This window comes from Bufo gargarizans, chromosome 6 (genome assembly GCF_014858855.1).
Source record: "Bufo gargarizans isolate SCDJY-AF-19 chromosome 6, ASM1485885v1, whole genome shotgun sequence".
In the NCBI taxonomy this organism is placed as follows: domain Eukaryota; kingdom Metazoa; phylum Chordata; class Amphibia; order Anura; family Bufonidae; genus Bufo; species Bufo gargarizans.
The window spans coordinates 330,397,647-330,418,987 of record NC_058085.1 but is presented as its reverse complement, the minus strand read 5'-3'; the positions used below and the strand labels follow the sequence as shown (position 1 = coordinate 330,418,987).

Sequence of the window (21,341 nt, the reverse complement as noted above, 5' to 3'; positions counted from 1 at the left end):
CAGGTGGGACAGGACAGCCAATTGAGACGTTTCAGCACATGAACACACCCCCACCTTATAAAAGAACCCGATCTGGCAGCCATTTTACATTCTGTGTTTGGCCAGTGTAGGGAGAAGTTGGGACAGGCTGTTAGGGAGACCAAATACTAGCTAATAGGGCCACAAACGTCCTTTTAAGGACTGGTATAGGTGTGCTATCGATAGGTGTGATATAACTATAATATACTTTCTAACATAGAAAGTTTATTATGGTGCATTTGTATTGTGCAGCAATTGTGTGCGGTCCTGCTGCGATACTGCAGCTATATAGAGGGACAAGCGCTATTGGAACAACTATTTGCAACGGGTGTGATATATGTACCTGATTGAGGGGTGTGATATACTTTCTTCCACAAAATACTGATTGAGGGCTGCAATATACCTGCTGCCCCAAATAAACAGGGTGGTGTGATATAACTGTTGTGGCAAAAATAAATAAATTGAGGGGTGCGATATACCTGCTTCCACAAAATACTGATTAAGGGGTTTGATATACCTGCTTCCACAAAATATTGATTGAGGGCTGTGATATACCTGCTTCCACAAAATACTGATTACGGGGTTTGATGTACCTGCTTCCACCAAATTTTGATTGAGGCCTGCAATATAACTACTTCCACAAATACTGCTCTTCTTTAGACACTTAGGCACAGGGTCATTTTGAAAATGACAGGCAGAGGAAGAGGCAGGCCGTTCCGCAGGGGTGGTAGGGGTCGGGCAGGTACACCAGGCTGGAGCCTAAGTGAGAAGTTGGAGAAGGCGCGGGCGATTACTTCAAAGGGCGCACCAGAGTTGTTTGAGTGGCTCACTCACCCTTCTGCTTTTGCACCCTCCTCATCCTCTGTATCTGCACCCTACTCACTCACTCTCTGCTGTGTGCACCCCCAAATACACCAGAACCACCATCAACATAGCCCCTTTGCTGGAGTCAGAGGAAATTATTTTCCCATTCATTTCCAGACCTTACCGATGCGCAGCAATTCTTGACATCGGATGAGGTAGCAACGGCCGCCACCCAGCGGTCTGACGACAGTACCCATATCAGCCAAGGCAGGGAGGCCCCCGCTGTTGCTGCCTACTCTGAGATCTCAAATGTCAGTGGTGGTGAAGCTGACGATGATGATGTGTTGATGTACGTCACGTGGGTGCCCACAAGAGAGAAAGAGGAGAGAGAAAGGGGAGTTCAGAGTGAGAGATGGAGCAGCAGAGAGGCAGGAGAAAGAGAAGAAGCAGGCAAAGCTCGCAGAAGCGAGAAGCCCCTGGACTACTGGGTGTGCAGGCTTGACCTGTGGCCATAGCTAGCACATTTTGCCATGGAACTCTTGGCTTGCCCCTCGTCGAGTGTCCTGTCCGAAAGGACGTTCAGCGCAGCAGGGGAAATCGTGACCGATAATCGCACTAGCCTAGCTCACAACAGTGTGGACTACTTCACATTTCAAAAAATGAATGAGGCATGGATCTGGCCTACAATAAAATATTTATCCAGTGACCGCCTAATGTACCTCCAGCCACATAATCTCAAGTTATTTTCTGCCAGGTTAATGCCTAATTTTTAAGGCCTGTACTTCAGTGGCCTACAGCAAAATTTTTATCTAGTGACCGCCTAATGTATCTCCAGCCAGGGCCGGTGTCAGCACCCGGCAAACCCGGGCAAATTCCGGGGCCCACTGCTCCTGAGGGGGCCCACTGAGCTGCTATGACCACTTCCATCAATACAGGTGGAAGCACTCATTGCTGGCATTTCACTTACGCAGTACCCCGCTGGTGGGCCCTCTGAATCACATGAGGCCGACTGCTGCAGAGCTTCAGACACGCCCCCTCTTCACTCCGTTCAGCAGAACAGCAGGTATCCTTACCAGCTTCAGACACGCACAGTTTGTCATTGAGTCTGCACTGTGACTGTCTCTTCTTTGTGGGACAGAAGGGGGAGGGGGGAACTCTTCGAGCTTCTGCTGGATTCTGCTTCATGCTATACATTGTTTTACTGCTTCATTAAGTAGTTTGCCTCCATGACACCTGCCCCCCCCCCATATCCTGTCCTATCTCATCCTCATGGATCCCCTTGTGTCTCCTTTCCTCCCTCATGTATCCAGAGCTCCTGTTTCACCCTCCAATCTCCTGTTGTTGCCCTGCACAGACCATCCTGCCACTACTTCTTGTATGAATCCCCCTTAAAGCCCCTTCCACCTACTTGCTGTGTTCACCTATCCTGTCCATCCAGGGCCTGGGCCCCTGTCTCACTCCTCTGTCTCTCATTATGGTGGCGTCTGAACCAAAATCACCATAAGAACCTTCTAACATCACAGGGTCATGTGAATGTGCCCCCCACCCTGTACTGTGCCACCCACCCCATACTGTGCCCCTCACCCTGTACTGTGCTCCATTATACCCTGCATTGTGCCCTCTTACCACACCCTGTACAGTGCCCCTAGTCATTCCCTGTACTGTGCCCTCTTATATCATTTTATCCGGTCACTGAATGGCAGTGTTATCTGGTCACTGTACAGAGGTGTTATCCGGTCACTGTATGGTGGTGGTATCTAATAACTGTATGACCATAACTGTATCCCTGTCCCTGCCCACGACACCTTTTTTAGACCTGTCATGAGCGGGAAAAAGATGCAGATTGCAGTGCTAAGGACCTTTACACCTAATATAGACATATTTCTATATAATAAATGACCCACTAATTGTATTATTATTTAGGGATAGGGCTAATATCGTTTATATTATTGTCACGGAAGGTGTACAGGAAACAAGACAATACAAAATGAATATATGACTCACTGGATCCAAAACTAAGGAACAAAAAGGGAGACCCCTGCATCAGACCTGGCACTCTCCCTGACTGCTCAGCCTATGCAAACATCCCAATGGTAGATGATCGCATATCCTCTTACCTCGACTGTATAACACCTGAACACCCTATAATAGTGAGGGGACACGACCACCGGCTCCCTACACAAGACACGGAGGGAGTCAGGGTCACCTGGGATCCAGCAAACAGAAAATCACAAATGAATGTACAACACTTAACTTGTAGAAGACTGGGAAATAGGATCAGCATGCACACACACTCCAGGAAGTTGTATAAACCGCACACTAATGCATTATGGGGAGGAATTAAAAAGGATGCAATCAGTCCAACTACATGACAGCTGAGAGAGGCTAACGAGATGAGGAACTGAAAACCAAGACAAAGGAAGCTCAAGGCGGAGGTTCTGAAAGGCATCTGTCAGAGCTTCTCAGATGTCTGGTGGTGACAATTATATAGATTCCAGTGTATTATACTGTTCCCTTTATTTCCCAGTAGATAAATGATCCTTGGGAAACACAGTCCTAATCCCTGACCACCAGGACCAGGTAGCGCTCTGTCAGTACATGGCGGCCTCCCCTCTCCGCCCCGCTGCTCCGCTGTGTACTGGTGCTTATTCTGATACTAAGGTTGGGTTCACATCCCATTTGTGCCATCCATTTAATGCATACCAAAAATGTATACGTTAACAGATGCCTCAGACTGATGCCGTACAGTGGCGTCCGTTCACCATACAGTTCCATAGCAAAAAATATATATGTTAACGTATGCATTTCTTTACTGGACTCTGCAGGATACAAAAACGTGGCGTGCTGTACATTTTTATACATGGAACCGATAGGAAAAACGTGATGTGAACCCACTGGGTGGCGGGGGGGGGGCGTACTAAATTTTTCCGTGGGGCTCAGTCAGTTCTAGCCAGGGCCGGCCTTAGGCCTTTAGGCGCCCTGTGCGAGAAAGCTTTACAGCGCCCCATAGTGACCACGCCCCTCAGTAACCACGCCCCTCAGTAACCACACACCCCAGTAACCACACCCTTTCAGTGGTCACACCCATTTCTCCAATATCTGCTCAATTTAAAACCTTCCATTCCGTTAAGTCCCCAAAAAACAGATTACAAGCTATGATAAAAATACAATTTTTATTTAAAAGGTATTAAACATGTAAGCACAATATAATCATTCATTTTAAATAAAACAACAGTGGACACAGGGCACGATATGTATGCAAGCACAGCTGAGCGAGTGCAGGGCAAGGGCCCGCATACACATTGCTCCTCCTGCCTGTCATACCCCCCCCCACACCGGGTATTTTGGGGGGCATTAGTGGTTGGATGATGCGGATTGTGCACATAGCCACCAATCATATCCCCCCCCTCCTAAAGGTAACTGATGTGCTGGGGGAGAGGAATATGATTGGTGGCTATGTGCACACTCAACATCAGCAGAAAGCAGTTAAAGTCCAACCCTTAATGGCCCCCAAAATCCCCGGGGGGGGGGGGGGGGGTTGATGTCCCCCTGTCCTCTATGAGCCCCCCCTGGCCCTCTCTGAGCCCCCCCCCTCACCCATTGCACACTTTTCCCACTCCAGATGGGCCAGTGGGCTAGCAGCAGCACATCCCCCTGCCCAGTCACCATGGCATTGGCACATTTCTCCCTGTCCCCTCCAGATGGGCAGCATCAGCACATCTCTGTCCCCCCCCCCACCCCCGCGTCACCATGGCATTGGCACATTTCTCCCTGTCCCCTCCAGATGCGTCACCATGGCACTGGCACATTTCTCCCTGTCCCCTCCAGATGGGCAGCATCATCAGCACATCATGTGCTGATGCTGCCCATCTGGAGGGGACAGGGAGAAATGTGCCAATGCCATGGTGACGCGGGGGTGGGGGGGGGGGCAGATGTGCTGATGCTGCCCATCTGGAGGAGAAATGTGCCAATGCCATGGTGACGCGGGGGCGGGGGTGGGACAGAGATGTGCTGATGCTGCCCATCTGGAGGGGACAGGGAGAAATGCCATGGTGATGCGGGGGCAGGGGTGGGACAGAGATGTGCTGATGCTGCCCATCTGGAGGAGAAATGTGCCAATGCCATGGTGATGCGGGGGCAGGGGTGGGACAGAGATGTGCTGATGCTGCTTATCTGGAGGAGAAATGTGCCAATGCCATGGTGACGCGGGGGCGGGGGTGGGGGGGGACAGAGATGTGCTGATGCTGCCCATCTGGAGGGGACAGGGGGAAATGTGCCAATGCCATGGTGACTGGGGGAGCGGGGGTGGGGGGGGCAGAGATGTGCTGATGCTGCCCATCTGGAGGAGAAATGTGCCAATGCCATGGTGACTGGGGGGGGGGGGGGGACAACAGAGACTCTGCCCCCCCCCCAGTCACCATGGCATTGGCACACTTCTCCCTGTCCCCTCCACTTGGGCAGCATCAGCACATCTCTGTCCCGTCCCCCCATCCCCCATGGCACTGTTGGTACATTTACATAAATCATATTCATAATCATTTCTCTAAATAAAAAATACCTACTTGTTCTCTAGCTGTTGACTAGTGCTGCCGCGTGGGCCTTGCTGACTCTGCTGGCTGGGCGCGCTCTGTCTCCTCTCTGAGGGCGGAGCTCAGTGGCTACGCTCCAGCAGCCACTGGTCTGCTCTCTTAAAGAGACAGGTAGGCCAGCCAGGCAGCAGAGCGGAGCTCAGAGCGGCCGCGAGCCCCGCCCCCTCCTCACTCCTTCAGTCCGGACCGGAGCGCAGTGTGTGTCATACTGTGAGTGTGACTGTCTGTGTTGTAAGTCCGCCGCCCGCCCACAGGCCCTGCCCCCTGAAGAATAAAGATTTGCGTCACTGCGGGCTGCCGCCCGGCGCCCTGTGTGACTGTGTTGTAAGTCCGCCGCCCGCCCGCAGGCCCTGCCCCCTGCAGAATAAAGATTCGCGTCACTGCGGGCTGTCGGCCGCCCGGCGCCCCTGTTGCTTTGGCGCCCTGTGCGGCCGCACAGCCCGCACACCCCAAAGGCCGGCCCTGGTTCTAGCTACATCACTGCACAGCTCCTTCTCTCCTCCAGGCCCGGCCCAGCAGTGACTTCATGACGTGTGTCTCACTGCTGCAGTGGGCCTGAGGAGAGAAGGAGCGCAGGGAGCTGCGGTTAGTGAATGACAGGACCGCCGGCTCCCCTGCGCTCCAGCAATGATAGGTATGTGAGGGGGCCACTGGGGGGGACATTACACTGTGAGGGCCTCTTACACAGTATAATAACCCCCAGTGCCCCCCATTTAGTATAATGATATCCAATGACCCTCCATTTAGTAGGATGACCACCAGAGCCCCCATTCAATATAATGACCCCCAGTGACCACTATACAGTATAATGACCCCCAGTGCCCCCTCCATACAGTATAACCCCCAGTGTGGGGGCCACTGGGGATCATTATTCTGAATAGAGGGCCACTGTGGGGTCATTATACTGTGTGTGGGGACACTGGGGGTCATTATACTGTGTTTGGGGGCATAGGGGGGTCATTGTACTGTGCGAAGGGCCACTAGTGGTCATTATACTGCATAGGGGCCACTGGTGGTCATTATACCATGTGGGAACAATAGAGGGACATGTAAATGTAAAAAATGCCTGAAGGGGGCCCACTGGGATTTATCGCCCAAGGGCCCACATGAACCCGGAGCCGGCCCTGCCTTCAGCCACATGTTCTTTTCTGTCAGGTGAAGGCCTAAAATATTTCTAGGCTCCAGCAGGGCACATTTTTGAGAGTTTCCCTTTAAGACGCACAAAAATGGCCCCTGATTAAAATACATATTTTTTGTGGGAATTTTGGTCATTGATCCCCCTCTGGTATGTCACTGTCCATGTTGTGGGACTATTTGTGCACTTCTAGTAAGTATTTGGTGGCTGCAAATAGGTTCGCCTGCTATTAAAGTCAGAGGGGCCCGCCACGAACGAGCAGTTCGCGAACATTTGATGCGTTTGCAAACCGTCCTGGCGGATGTTCGTCTATTACTAATCTGTTCTTTCTATTTTTAGGCATCCAGTGAGTGGTCGTAGTAAGTGATTGACAGCTACTGTATTTCTGGATGCACATTCATACAGGGAAGCCTGTCAATCACTGCAAAGACTGCACACTGGACTCCAGTCCTAAGCATAGAAAGAGAAGGGATTTCAAGCATTAAATTACAGGTTATAATTACAATTATATTTCAAACTGCGCAGCTCCTCCTGTTCTATAAAATGACTGTGGTAGATTAGATAGCATTTTCAATATGACTGGTTCCGTTTAGAGGTATCGCCCCATCTCACTGTCTTACCTCCTTTGATATTTTTGTGCTTGCTATTTCCTGGATATTGAGCCAGGTTGATGGTCACGTCTCTTACCTGGTGCATACATGCTTTGGATGCTGCAAATACCATTTTTATTAGAAGCATCAGGGTTTAGCAGCTGTGTGAGCTCTGCAGTTCTGTTGAACTGCTTTGCCCTCAAGATGTCCCAAAGAACTCAGTGGAGCTGCTTAGTGTTGTGGATGCAAGGCAGGAGATGTAGGTTCAGTGGTTGGTAGATGGTACTGGAGTCAGTGACCAGGCAAGTTGTAGAACATAGACAAGTCTCTCTTTACTAAAGTGCAGAATGGGAGTTGTAGTACATCCAGTAGTATTAAACACTGTTCCAAACAATTCAAAGTGCAAATCTTCCCAGATAGCATTGTTTGGATTTAAGCAAGGATGGGGGTTGTAGTACTCCTCCTTTCTATGTTTCCAAAATCTCTTTCTGCAGAAACTAAAGCTGGCAATAAAGTTCTTGCGATGCAAATGTGTCTATATTTGCCAGCTGAGGGGCACAGGATTAGGGTCCATTCACACGTCCGCAACGTGTTTTGCGGATCCACAAAACACGGACAGCAGCAATGTGTGTTCCGCATTTTCGGACTGCACATTGCCGGCACTAATAGAATATGCCTATTCTTGTCTGCAATTTCCTATTCTTGTCCGAATATGCCTGTTCTTGTCCGGACAAGAATAGGACATGTTCTATTTTTTTCGGGCGGGAACGGAATTGCGGACCCGGAAGTGCGGGTCCGCAATTCCATGTCCGGGCAGCACAGCAGAAATTAATGTGTCCGAGATTCCGTTCCGCAAAATGCGGAATGAAATTGCGGACGTGTGAATAGACCCTTAGGATGAGGACCAGGCTGTGTCCAACTGTGAAAAGTGTATTAGTATTGTCCCTCTCGCAGTAAAGTCTCCATCAGCCTTAAAAAGCAAATACCTTATACACTGACTCCAATGCTCAGCCATGCAGAATCAGGACCTTCTAGGTTCTTTCTTTCTCTCTCTGGTGTACTGTAAAGTAGGGATGGCTTTCTTGATGTACACATATCAGTGATTTTGTGGGACGTAGGCCTAGTCCTCTGAGGAGTGAGCACATGTAGCTTCTACCACTTCCTCAGTTAACACACTACTGGGGGTGGAGCAGGGGTGGACTAAGAACCCTCAGGGCCCCCGGGCAAAATAAATCAAGGGCCCCCTTACAGGCCCCACCCATGTTCTGCTGCAAGCCCCACCCTTGTCCCGCCTCCAGCCACACCCTACACAATCTTTAATAAGATTTCAAAGTTAAAGTGACACAAAAGGCACCCAGACCACTACAGCTCATTGCAGTGGTCTGGGTACAGTGTCCCTTTTGCAAATCGATCTGCAATGCTATAGAGAAACTGCATTGTTTACGTTCCAGCAATAAGTCAGCGTCTAGTGGCCGGCAGCCACCTGAGGGCTTCCTGGATTAAAACAGACCTTTGGTCCGGTATCTGATGCTGGACGTCCTCACACCCTGCATGATGACCTCCAGGGTCAAATTTTTCCCCATAGGAAAGCATTGATTCAATGCTCTCGTATGGGGTGATCTAATCTCAGCGTCCATTAGTGAGCCTCTGTTAGAAGCAGTGTGGGCATAACTACTGTGAAGGGGGCACATATCTGGGCATAACTACTGTGAAGGGGGCACCTATCTGGGCATAACTACTGTGAAGAGGGCACATATCTGGGCATAACTACTGTGAAGGGGGCACCTATCTGGGCATAACGACTGTGAAAGGGGGGGGGGCCCTTTACAGTAGTTATTAATTCCTTTCAGCAGTCTCCCCTTCAGTGAATGAGGGACTGCTGAAAGGGGTTAATAACTACTGTGAAGGGCCTAGCCATCTGGGCAACCCCACAGATCATCCCCCCACCCACCTTGTACTTGTTCCACTGATCCGCTACTTGCGGGCTACATGGGCATGATTTCAGTCACTTCGGTGCGCAATCCTATCCTGTGGCGTGTGATCCCGCGAGACCCGTGACCTACAGCGGCAGGTCTTGCAGGATCACGCGCTGCAGAACGGGATTGCCCACCGAAGTGACTCAACTCATTCCCGCGCAGCCGACAAGTAGCGGAACAATTACAAGAGGGGTGGGGAATAGCCAAATAAAAAAAATATTTTGAACCAAAAGGTGTTATGGGGGCTCTGTGGATGGCACTGTTGTGGGGGGATCTGTGGATGACACTGTTATGGGGGCTCTGTGGATGACACTGTTATGGGGGGATCTGTGGATGACACACTGTTATGGGGGCTCTGTGGATGACACACTGTTATGGGGGCTCTGTGGATGGCACACTGTTATGGGGGCTCTGTGGATGACACTTTTGTGGGGGGGGGGGGGATCTGTGGGTGACACATATATAGCACCTTATGCTATATATGTGTCATCCACAGATCCCCCCATAACAGTGTCCCTGTGAGTGAATGATTCCCAATACACTGCGCATGCGCGAAAAAGACGACTTGGCGCAGGCGCAGTAGAGGTTAACAAAATGCAAACAAAAATAAAGGTTAACAAAATGCAAATATCTAGACCTCTTCAGCACCTCTGTGACGTTTAATTGACAGTATTATGTCTATATCGTGGAAAATAGTTTTAAGGAAATGAAATAAAGATTTAACATTTTATATTAGTCAGCACTTCAAGCTAGACGTAATGTAAAACTATCTCCCACGATATAGACATAATACTGTCAAGTAAACGGAACACCGGCATCTGGTGTTGTAATGGCAGCGGGGCCCGGTGCACTCACTGTATTCTATTACACCGAACCCCGCTCACTGTAATACTAATATGACTTACTAGGATGGAAGAATTATCCTCCGGCTAGCCTTACCAAACCCCCTCCTATCCAATAACCACACTGAAACCTTCTTGGTTTGGTAAAATGACCATTACGGCCAACTTTATTATACACACACAATAATAATAATAACAATAATACTAACAAGCATTTTAACACATACTTCAACCTTATGAGCCACTGTACCGTAACAAGGATCCTGGAGGGCAACCCAAACAAGCGGTATCTTCCTTAAACATCTCTCCTTATACTTCAAGGTTACCCTTGGCCGCACTCACTGAAGTATCCAAGTATCCATGTATCTCCTCCTGTAGGCCTTTAAGCCCAAACAGGAGCCCCATCCTCGGCAATCACCATCCACATGAGATACAGGCTCCAACATGTCCTGCATCTCTTAAACCATTGTATTGCTCCCCCAGGATCCCATATCAATCAGCCACCATTCCACCTTTGTCACTTATACCCCCCTTTTCCCAAACAAGGGCGGGAGGGCGGGAAACACTCTAGCTTACACTGGCAACTAACTCACAAACTCCACCCCCAACCTATATACTGCCCGCGAACTTGCTACTCCTCCCCATTGACCTGAACCTCACCCCAACACACTTCCTACCAGTAACCCTTTCCTAGCCTGCGGTCTTCCCCCTAAGTCAAGACGCACTCCACTATGTCTGCGCCACGTTCCATTGCTATTATGACTTACTAGGATGGAAGAATTATCCTCTGGCTAGCCTTACCAAACCCCCTCCTATCCAATAACCACACTGAAACCTTCTTGGTTTGGTAAAATGACCATTACGGCCAACTTTATTATACACACACACAATAATAATAATAACAATAATACTAACAAGCATTTTAACACATACTTCAACCTTATGAGCCACTGTACCGTAACAAGGATCCTGGAGGGCAACCCAAACAAGCGGTATCTTCCTTAAACATCTCTCCTTATACTTCAAGGTTACCCTTGGCCGCACTCACCGACCCAAGGGCACCAAATCCTTGAAGTATCCATGTATCTCCTCCTGTAGGCCTTTAAGCCCAAACAGGAGCCCCATCCTCGGCAATCACCATCCACATGAGATACAGGCTCCAACATGTCCTGCATCTCTTAAACCATTGTATTGCTCCCCCAGGATCCCATATCAATCAGCCACCAGACGACCACCGATGACACCTCACCTGTGGGCGTCCCGCCACACCCTCAGGGCCGTTTCCAGACCCTCCTGAATGCCTAACGCCCACATATCAATCCCCACATCATTAAGATGCACACCATCGGATCTCAAGAATTGAGGCGATGCAGCCTCCAATTCCCGATGTCGAACCACCAGACCACCCTGTCTGCGAACAAAACGTCCCACCTCCTTGTTCAACTTGGCCCGCGCTTTATTGAGCCGCTCCACCGACCTGGCAAACCGCCAACTGCTCTTCGCAACCATCTCTGACCACACCACCAGCATATCCGGAAAATCCGACATCAAACGCAAAACGTCCAACTTAATATCCCGTATCACATCACGGGACCGCCGAACCCCCAAATCATTACCCCCCGCATGAAGAACTAAGATATCAGGCGGACGATCTAACAGTACGTTGGTATGGATCTCGGGCAAAACGCGCCCCCAGAGAAGCCCCCTCAAACCAATCCACCTGACCAGCAAATCCTCCATCGGAAAACCCAACTGACGACCGTTCCGCCGCACATCAGCTCGTAAGGCCCCCCAGTAGACATACGAATGCCCGAAAATCCATGCCAAGCAAGGCGCCGCCCCTGCAAAAAACAAACAGTCAAAATAGCCCTGCAAACTCCAATTCAATAAAGAACAGCCACAGACTAAATCCTCCCTGCAACACTATAACAGATGAGGCCTGACATATGACCGAAAACAACCGGACTCCCAGCGCCCGATCCGTTTTATAACCTCCTCCCCCAAGCCCCACCTAGAAGCCTCAGTCGCGGCGCCAATCCTAAATGAATGAGATGCAAAATCCTTTGCCGGAAGACCCGCGGCAGACAAACATTTTCTGAAGACAGCCACAAATTGGAAACGCGACAGCCGCAAACCACCCCTATGAACCAGCAACGCACCCGAACCGCCAGGACGCAGCCCCAAAAACTCCTTCACACAATGCACGGGACAAAAAACTGACCCCAATAGCGGCCTAAGCCACAAAACCAGACCCCTACCTTCCTGATCAGTCTTAGACTTACGGAGCATACATCTCAAAGCACCGTCTACAATCCAAACATCCTCCCACAACGAACCACCACCACCCAGGCGACTAGCTGCAACCAATTCCGATATACGAAAAGCCCCGAAAAAAGCCAACGCAAAAGCCGCCCTAAACAAACACACTTCATATGCCGACACACAAACGTACTCAGCCACCCTCCATAGCATCTGCAACACACCAAACGAAACCGGCCTACGACTATCCTTCCGTAACGCACTACGACGGTAACCCTTTAAAGCTTGCCGCACCACAAAACATTTAGACACGTCAACCAGTCTACGCAAGCGCAACCAGAAGGCAACAGCCGCCACCCTCTTAGATGCAACCGAGAACGACAAACCCGCAGCATAAGACTGACCCACCCAAAAAACCAACAACGACTGAAAATCCTCCAATGAACTACAACCACCTACCTGCTCGATCAACTCCTCCCGCAACGCCCACACTGATGAATAGGCCGACCACGTACCTCTACTAAGAGACTGCCCAATCAAGCCTGCCGATACCCCAAGGCCACGCTCCAGAGCCACTGGGGGCAAGGCAACTCCTGTAACTCGGCACCCGGCGCCAAACTGCTGAAACGATCCCACTGAAAACGAGAAAGGGAATCGGCGAGTGAGTTATCCACTCCAGGAACATGAACCGCAACAAAACATGCATTCAACTGCAAACCCCGCAATACAAGATGCCTCAGTAAATTCAATACCGGAGGCGAGTTCGCCGTTTGGCTATTGATCGCCTGCACCACACCCATATTGTCACAGTAGAAACGAACACGCCGGTTCCTGAGCCAGTCCCCCCACAACTCAGTAGCCAAAACAATAGGAAAAAGCTCCAACAACGCCAAGTTAGTAAGAAAACCCGCCTGTCTCCATTCAACCGGCCACGCCCCCGCACTCCATTGTCCCCTACAGAAAACACCATATCCACACGAACCTGATGCATCCGAGAACAATTCCAAATCCACATTACTAATCACTGCCTCCATCCACATAGACCGCCCATTGTATTCCGACAGAAACGTCTCCCATACCGCCAAATCATCCCTCACTGCTGCTGGTAAACGCAAGTAGTAAAACGGGGCAGTAACCCCCGCAGTCGCAAGCGCCAAACGACGACAAAAAACCCGCCCCATCGGCAGGATGCGACACGCGAAGTTCAATTTACCCAAAACCGATTGAACCCGCTTAAGCTGAACCTTCTTCGCCTTCCGCAAGAACACAACCTCGTCCAACAGATCCGACACCTTGTTATCAGGCAAACGACATTCCATAGCCACACTATCAATCTCGATACCCAAAAACTTTATAACCGTGGAAGGGCCTTCTGTCTTATCCGCCGCCAGCGGGATACCGAAGCGCGCCGCCACTCTTTCCATTGTATGCAACAACACAGCACACACTCTGGACCCAGCCGGACCCAAAAACAAAAAATCATCCAGGTAGTGCAAAACCGAACTCCATCCCGCCTCCTGTTTTACCACCCATTCCAGAAAATAACTAAACGATTCAAACAATGAACACGAAATCGCACAACCCATTGGCAAACAACAATCAACGTAATAACTGCCATCCCACTGAAAACCAAGCAAATGCACGCTATCGGGATGAATAGGCAACAAACGAAAAGCGGCCTCAATGTCCGTTTTCGCAAGCAGGGCGCCTTGCCCAAAACGCCTGGACCCACCGTACCGCCTCATCAAAAGACGTGTACGAAACAGAACACAACTCCTCCGCTATACCATCATTCACCGATCCCCCTAACGGATAGGACAAGTGATGGATAAGCCGAAACTTATTAGGCTCCTTCTTAGGGACTAAGCCCAAAGGGGAAACCCACAAGTCCGGCAACAGACACACAGAAAAAGGACCCACCACCCTTCCGGCAGAGACCTCCCCATCAATCTTATTTCTCACAACTGCCGGATGGCGCAGCGCAGATGACAAATTCCGGAGTGCCCGTTTCGGCCCTACCAATCCGTACGGAATAACAAAACCCTTTGTAAACCCTGCCAACAACAGCTGCGCTACCTCCTTATCTGGGTACTTCTTTAAATAGGGCTCCATCTCTTCCACCCTCACCGGCGTCACCCCTCTTCTGCACAACCTCGGGTCCCTTACCCTTGCCGCGCTTGAAACATCGCGACAAACTATGGGAGCCGCCGCAACCGGAGCACTCATGCTTGTACCGGCAATCAGACAAGAACCTGCAATGCCCTTCGTTGTATTGCCAGCAACAACCCCTTCTACCCCCATGCGACTCCGAGGCCGAGGTGCCCCCGGCCGCTCCACGAAAGGGCTGAGGGCCCATCCTAGGTGCCGCCATCAACCGCATCCACAGACCAATGTCTTTATGGTCCCAACGAATGCTAGGCCTGACCGCCTTCCGCTGCCGGAACTGCTCGTCATACCTAAGCCACGCAACACCCCCATACGTCCGATGCGCCTCACCAATAGCATCCATATAGCAAAAGAGCGCGGAGCAGTGCTCAGGCGCCTTTTCCCCAACTACGCTAGCCAGAATTGCAAAGGCTTGTAGCCAATTTTGAAAGGTACGCGGGATAAGCCTGTACCGCCTCCTCTCTTCCTCCTCCTTCTTACTCTCGTCCGGCTTTCCCCTATCTAAATTAAATTTTTCCAATGGAAGCAACGAAAAAATGTCCACGTATTCATCCTTCCATAGCTTCTCCTTCATCTCCTGCTTCAAGTGAGCCCCCAGCGGCCCCTCAAAACATACATAAATCTCCCCTTTTGCTGCATCCGCCAACCGAACGCCATCACCCATGTCTCCCCTAACACCCGCAACCGCCCCAGATCCCTGGGTACCAGCCGCCACACCGTCTTCAACTGCCCCCATTAAACCCCGCACCGGCCCCTGTTCCAACGACACCGCCTGCGCCGGAGCCCAGACTGGCACCGGGGACACAGCAGACCCCGTACCCAGCCGTGACAACAATGACATCATGCCTGACAACACATCCCGCACCAAAACATCAGAACCCCCCGCATTATGAGAAGCAGCAACCCCACCACCCCCAACAATGTGCTGACCCGTCGATCTCTCACCTGGCCGTCCCCGGATAGCTTCTCCGGCAGCCGCAGAACTCCTCCCAGGTGTCCTCAGTAGTGCGTCCATCCTGCATGGCACGGCGTCGTCCTCCAGAGGAAAGTCCAAAGCGCCTGCCGCCAATTCTCCGTTTGGGCCGACTTCTCCTTCTTCCAATGGTGACATCTCCCTGTCACCCTGCAACTGCAGCTGACCGTCTTCCGCTAAATGGACTGCAGCACAGGCCTCATCACCAGGCCGCATATTGTCTCTCCCGTCCCCCATCATAATCTCGGGCCCCACAGCAGGAGGGCTGTGAGCCGCATCAAGCGACAAGATGCCCAGAGACTGAGCCCCAGCCACATTCCCTGCGATGCCGCAATGTCGCCGCCCCACCGCCAGGGGGCGCGACGCACACTCGCTCCACTCAGCTCCTCCCTGCTCACTGCTCCCAGCGATTGCATGCCGCCGACCGGAAGCCGCCGGCCGCGGCGCAGGAGACCTCTCCTCTCTGACCGATGCAAGGCCCAGGCAGCCGGACCGCCCGACCGCGCTGCTCCTCCTCTCCGACGGTAAGGCCGCCAGGGTTCGCTCCTCACCGCGCCGCGCCTGTGAGGAGACACCCGCCTGTCTGCGCTCCCTTCCTCTCGCCGCCTGGGAGACAGGGCCGGAAACATCCCGCCCTCCTCCCGCTGACCTGCTTCGCGCCGACACACTCCTCCCGCTGCGTCTGGGCGCCGGACCGGGCACAGGCACCGCAGACTGCAGCGGAGGGGCCATAGGGGGACTTCTAAGGCGACAGGGTACCCGAGGCGTAGGCTCCGGACTCAGGCGCTCTGGGGGAACCGACCTCCTGGTCCTGTGTGGACGCGCCGGCAAGGCCGCCGTAGAAGGGGGGATCAAAGCAGCCTGGATGGTCTGCTGCAAGCGCTCAGCTCCATGCACCTGAACCGCAGCCCGGACCGCTTCCAACAACTCCTCCAGCGAGGACATCTTGACCCTAAACACTCTAGCTTACACTGGCAACTGACTCACAAACTCCACCCCCAACCTATATACTGCCCGCGAACTTGCTACTCCTCCCCATTGACCTGAACCTCACCCCCAACACACTTCCTACCAGTAACCCTTTCCTAGCCTGCGGTCTTCCCCCTAAGTCAAGACGCACTCCACTATGTCTGCGCCACGTTCCATTGCTATTATTCCTATGTGAACAACTTGAAATCCTCTGCGATCCTCTCCCACTCTGTACTCACAAACTCAGTAGCAGGCCGGGCGGCAGCGCAGCTCACTGACGTCATGCGCCTGCTCCTCCTACTTCATTCATAAAGTGGGAGGAGCAGGCGCGTGACGTCAGTGAGTTGCGCTGCCGCCCGGCCTGCTACTGAGTTTTAGAGATGGGAAGTTCGGATCTTTTTCATGAATCGATTCATTTGAATCAGTTCATTCAAAAGAACCGATTCATGAATCGGATCTTCGGTTCACTTGCTGAGTCGGCTCTCAAGGGAACCGAAGGTCTGGAGGGACTCGATCCTGGCAAACACAGCTCTGCTGCAGTGGAGCAGACTGATGTAATTACACTGTATAGTTATTGCAGGGATTTAGATAATGGTCTAAGAGTTTATTAGTTAAAAGAATCAAATGAGTCAGAGACTCATTTGATTCTTTGAGTTAAAATAATCGTGTCACCGAGTCAATGCCAGGCTTCCTGCTCTGCTACATTGCTGCAAGCACCCTGTACACACACAGCTCTGCTACATTGCTGCAAGCACCCTGTACACACACAGCTCTGCTACATTGCTGCAAGCACCCTGTACACACACAGCTCTGCTACATTGCTGCAAGCACCCTGTACACACACAGCTCTGCTACATTGCTGCAAGCACCCTGTACACACACAGCTCTGCTACATTGCTGCAAGCACCCTGTACACACACAGCTCTGCTACATTTCTGCAAGCACCCTGTACACACACACAGCTCTGCTACATGCAATACTTACCATCACCCCGGATGGACTTGTCGGGAGACAGGGAGCCGCAGAGCAGGAAGCCTGGCAGGGACTCGGTGACAGGATTATTTTAACTCAAAGAATCAAATGAGTCTCTGACTCATTCGATTCTTTTAACTAATAAACTCAGACGATTCTCTGAGTCCCTGCAGGACTCCCCTGTGCTGTGAGTCAGTGCCGGACTGCTGGCCGCCTCTGATTGGTTGGAGGGGGGGGGGGGGGGAGGGGGCGGGGCTAGCTTCCACTGCCGACTCCTATTACACTGCCTGCTGCTGCCTCTGTGCTACTGAGTTTGTGAGTACAGAGAGGGAGAGGATCGCAGGGGATTTCAAGTTGTTCACATAGGAATATTACTATTACAGTGAGCGGGGCCCGGTGTTATGTTATTCTGGGGCGGGCCCCCATCCCGGCCGGGCCCTCGGACCATGTCCGAAGTGCCCGACCGGTCAGTCCACCCCTGGGGTGGAGATAAGTCTATCTCCAAGATTTCTACAAGGCCTGAGTCAGGGTAGTTAACCCCTTGCAGATCCATACAAAACCATATTGGGTAATACATTGAATTCAAGTTCATTAATTAATATCATTCAGCAAAAACTAATTGCAAATACCCGATTCTGGGCCACTGCATCATACTTCAAGGTATATAGTGTACAGCTAACTACCATTACTACTGCATGTATACTGCTTTCTACCATACTAATGTACTGTACTGCTCTCTGCCCATACTAGATGCATGGTACTGTACTGTACTGCATGTACTGCACTGCCCTGTACCTGTAATACATGTACTGCACTCTATTTGCACCACATGTCTCTACCTGTACTACATGTATTGTACTTACCTTTACCTGCCCTACATGTACTGTACTGCACTCTACTAGTACTATATGTACTGTGCTGCTCTGTACCTGTACTGTATGTATTCTAATGCACAAATCCATAAATGATCCTTATAGTTTCAAAGCACCAAGTGTGTTTATTCGCCAAAAAGCATCATAACAAAGTGATGTTTTGACTCTAGTGAGTCTTTTTCGAGGCTTGTAAAAACTCACTAGAGTCGAAACGTCGATCGGTTATGATGCTTTTTGGTGAATAGACACACTTGGTGCTTTAAAACTATAAGCAGTGCTGCGGATCATTTGAGGATTTCAACTTTGGGACTCTTGAGCCAATCAGTTCTTTGTATGTATTCTAATGCACTCCCTATTTACTGTATGTACTAAAAGTATAAGTTTGTTTTTGCTTTTTTGGTATTAGTTAGCAACTTATTTTTCTTTGATCTTTTTTTTCCCTTTGATTTGTGGTTGAAATTTTGGGGGGAATTTATCATTCTCCCACGCCATTTTTTCTGGCTTCATAAAGTTGCAAAACCAGCTTATGCAACTTTTAAAATTCCATTGCAACTTTTGTAGTTGCATCTGGCAGTTTTACACCACCTTCGCCAGGTTTCCATAAAGGGTGTGTGATGATGCTGGAGCGTGGACGGGGCTGTTGGCATTCATCATTATTTATGTCAGAATATGTTCTGCCATAGATTTCAGTCTGGCGCATGGACTGCTGGAAAGGCATTTAATAAATGATGAGGCCTGCTCCACCTCAAACATTAAATGCTTCCTCCAGCAATGCAGGTCCTATCACGCCGGTCTTAATAAATCAGGGCCTTAGTCTTTGGATGCAAAAAGTTATGTCCCATGTTATATTTTCTAGCTAATATGGTTGTTCCATTAAATCCTGATGCAGCTGGTATGGTCAAAATAATGCAAACATTTATTACTGAAATGCCCATCTTTCCTTGGTACTCACCAGATAATGTAAATGAAGATGGCTGACTCCTTCCTGTAGTTCGTTTGGTTTGATGATATAATCCACCTTCACTTCTTGCTGCCCATCACATGGGAGGATAGCACCCGGAGGATGGATCTTAATAAAGCTGCTAATATCAGAACTAAAAGGTGATAATTCCAGGCGTGCAAACACATTGCTGGGAACTTTAGAGTCAGACTGATCAGGAGGTGTGTTATCGGTTTGGTTTACAGTTGCCTGGAAGAAAAGTAATAAAACTGTTAGATCTCTAGACATTCCTCCAGATCCAGCTCTAAGTTTCCTTAAGAAACAAAGTTTGCCTTATCATATTTCTCTGGCTTGGCTTATCATCTATATTTTTACCAGTTAAAACCAGATTCTTAAAAATATTATCTTTACATTTAAAAAAAATAATTATTCAATTATTACATTTTTCTGATTATTAATTCTATTTCCTGCACATATTTGGGGGCATCTACTTTACCTAAACTCTACCTGTCCTAACAGGAGCAGTTCAGAGATTTGTATTACTGCAGCTTCATGGACATGACTTCTATAGGTGGGGATGGCGGGCATGCTTTGTGGCAGAGGCCATTATGCAGGGAGGGGAGGAGGTAAGCCAAGACCTTGACCTGTTCTAAATGGTGAATCCTGTGTTATTTGCCTTCACCTTTATAATTGTAACATTTAAAAATAATAAAAAAAATCTGCCTGTGATGATAATGAAGTGACTGTTGAGAAGTGATCTCTACAGAATGTGTCAGCATATTATTATACATATTATTGAGGCTTTGTAGCCAATTTCAGGATTTTATTTTACAAAATATAGATGAAAACATGGAAAACACAACACAATACAATACATTTCTTTTAAAGGTCATCAGTGAGCGGGGGGAAGGGCATCCACCTAGCCCTTCCCCAGCGGTGAAAGACATAGAATGCACTGACGCACAACCGCTTATGTTTCCTGATGATGAGGACATGGGAATACCACCTCAGCATGTCTCTGATGATGACGAAACACAGGTGCCAACTGCTGCGTCTTTCTGCAGTGTGCAGACTGAACAGGAGGTCAGGGATCAAGACTGGGTGGAAGACGATGCAGGGGACGATGAGGTCCTAGACCCCACATGGAATGAAGGTCGTGCCACTGACTTTCACAGTTCGGAGGAAGAGGCAGTGGTGAGACCAAGCCAACAGCGTAGCAAAAGAGGGAGCAGTGGGCAAAAGCAGAACACCCGCCGCCAAGAGACTCCGCCTGCTACTGACCGCCGCCATCTGGGACCGAGCACCCCAAAGGCAGCTTCAAGGAGTTCCCTGGCATGGCACTTCTTCAAACAATGTGCTGACGACAAGACCCGAGTGGTTTGCACGCTGTGCCATCAGAGCCTGAAGCGAGGCATTAACGTTCTGAACCTGAGCACAACCTGCATGACCAGGCACCTGCATGCAAAGCATGAACTGCAGTGGAGTAAACACCTTAAAAACAAGGAAGTCGCTCAGGCTCCCCCTGCTACCTCTTCTGCTGCTGCCGCCTCGGCCTCTTCTGCTGCTGCCGCCTCGACCTCTTCCTCCGCCTCTAGAGGAACGTTGGCACCTGCCGCCCAGCAAACAGGGGATGTACCACCAACACCACCACCTCCGTCACCAAGCATCTCAACCATGTCACACGGCAGCGTTCAGCTCTCCATCTCACAAACATTTGAGAGAAAGCGTAAATTCCCACCTAGCCACCCTCGATCCTTGGCCCTGAATGTCAGCATTTCTAAACTACTGGCCTATGAAATGCTGTCATTTAGGCTGGTGGACACAGACAGCTTCAAACAGCTCATGTCGCTTGCTGTCCCACAGTATGTTGTTCCCAGCCGGCACTACTTCTCCAAGAGAGCCGTGCCTTCCCTGCACAACCAAGTATCCGATAAAATCAAGTGTGCACTGCGCAACGCCATCTGTGGCAAGGTCCACCTAACCACAGATACGTGGACCAGTAAGCACGGCCAGGGACGCTATATCTCCCTAACTGCACACTGGGTAAATGTAGTGGCGGCTGGGCCCCAGGCGGAGAGCTGTTTGGCGCACGTCCTTCCGCCGCCAAGGATTGCAGGGCAAAATTCTTTGCCTTCTGTTGCCTTCTCCTCCTACTCGGCTTCCTCCTCCTCTTCTTCCACATGCTCATCCAGTCAGCCACACACCTTCACCACCAACTTCAGCACAGCCCGGGGTA

The 21,341-nt window shown here is 50.4% G+C and overlaps 1 protein-coding gene across 3 annotated transcripts in view; it reads right to left on the bottom strand.

Annotated features, from left to right (window-relative positions):
- The window catches only part of LOC122939885 (alpha-2-macroglobulin-like), a 191,167-nt gene that overhangs the window by 92,485 nt on the left and 77,341 nt on the right, over positions 1–21,341 (bottom strand). For all 3 annotated transcript variants that reach the window (XM_044296070.1, XM_044296071.1, XM_044296072.1), the window contains exon 12: positions 19,118–19,354. In XM_044296070.1, the coding sequence (XP_044152005.1) occupies positions 19,118–19,354 (237 nt within the window). The remainder of the gene's footprint in view (positions 1–19,117; positions 19,355–21,341) is intronic.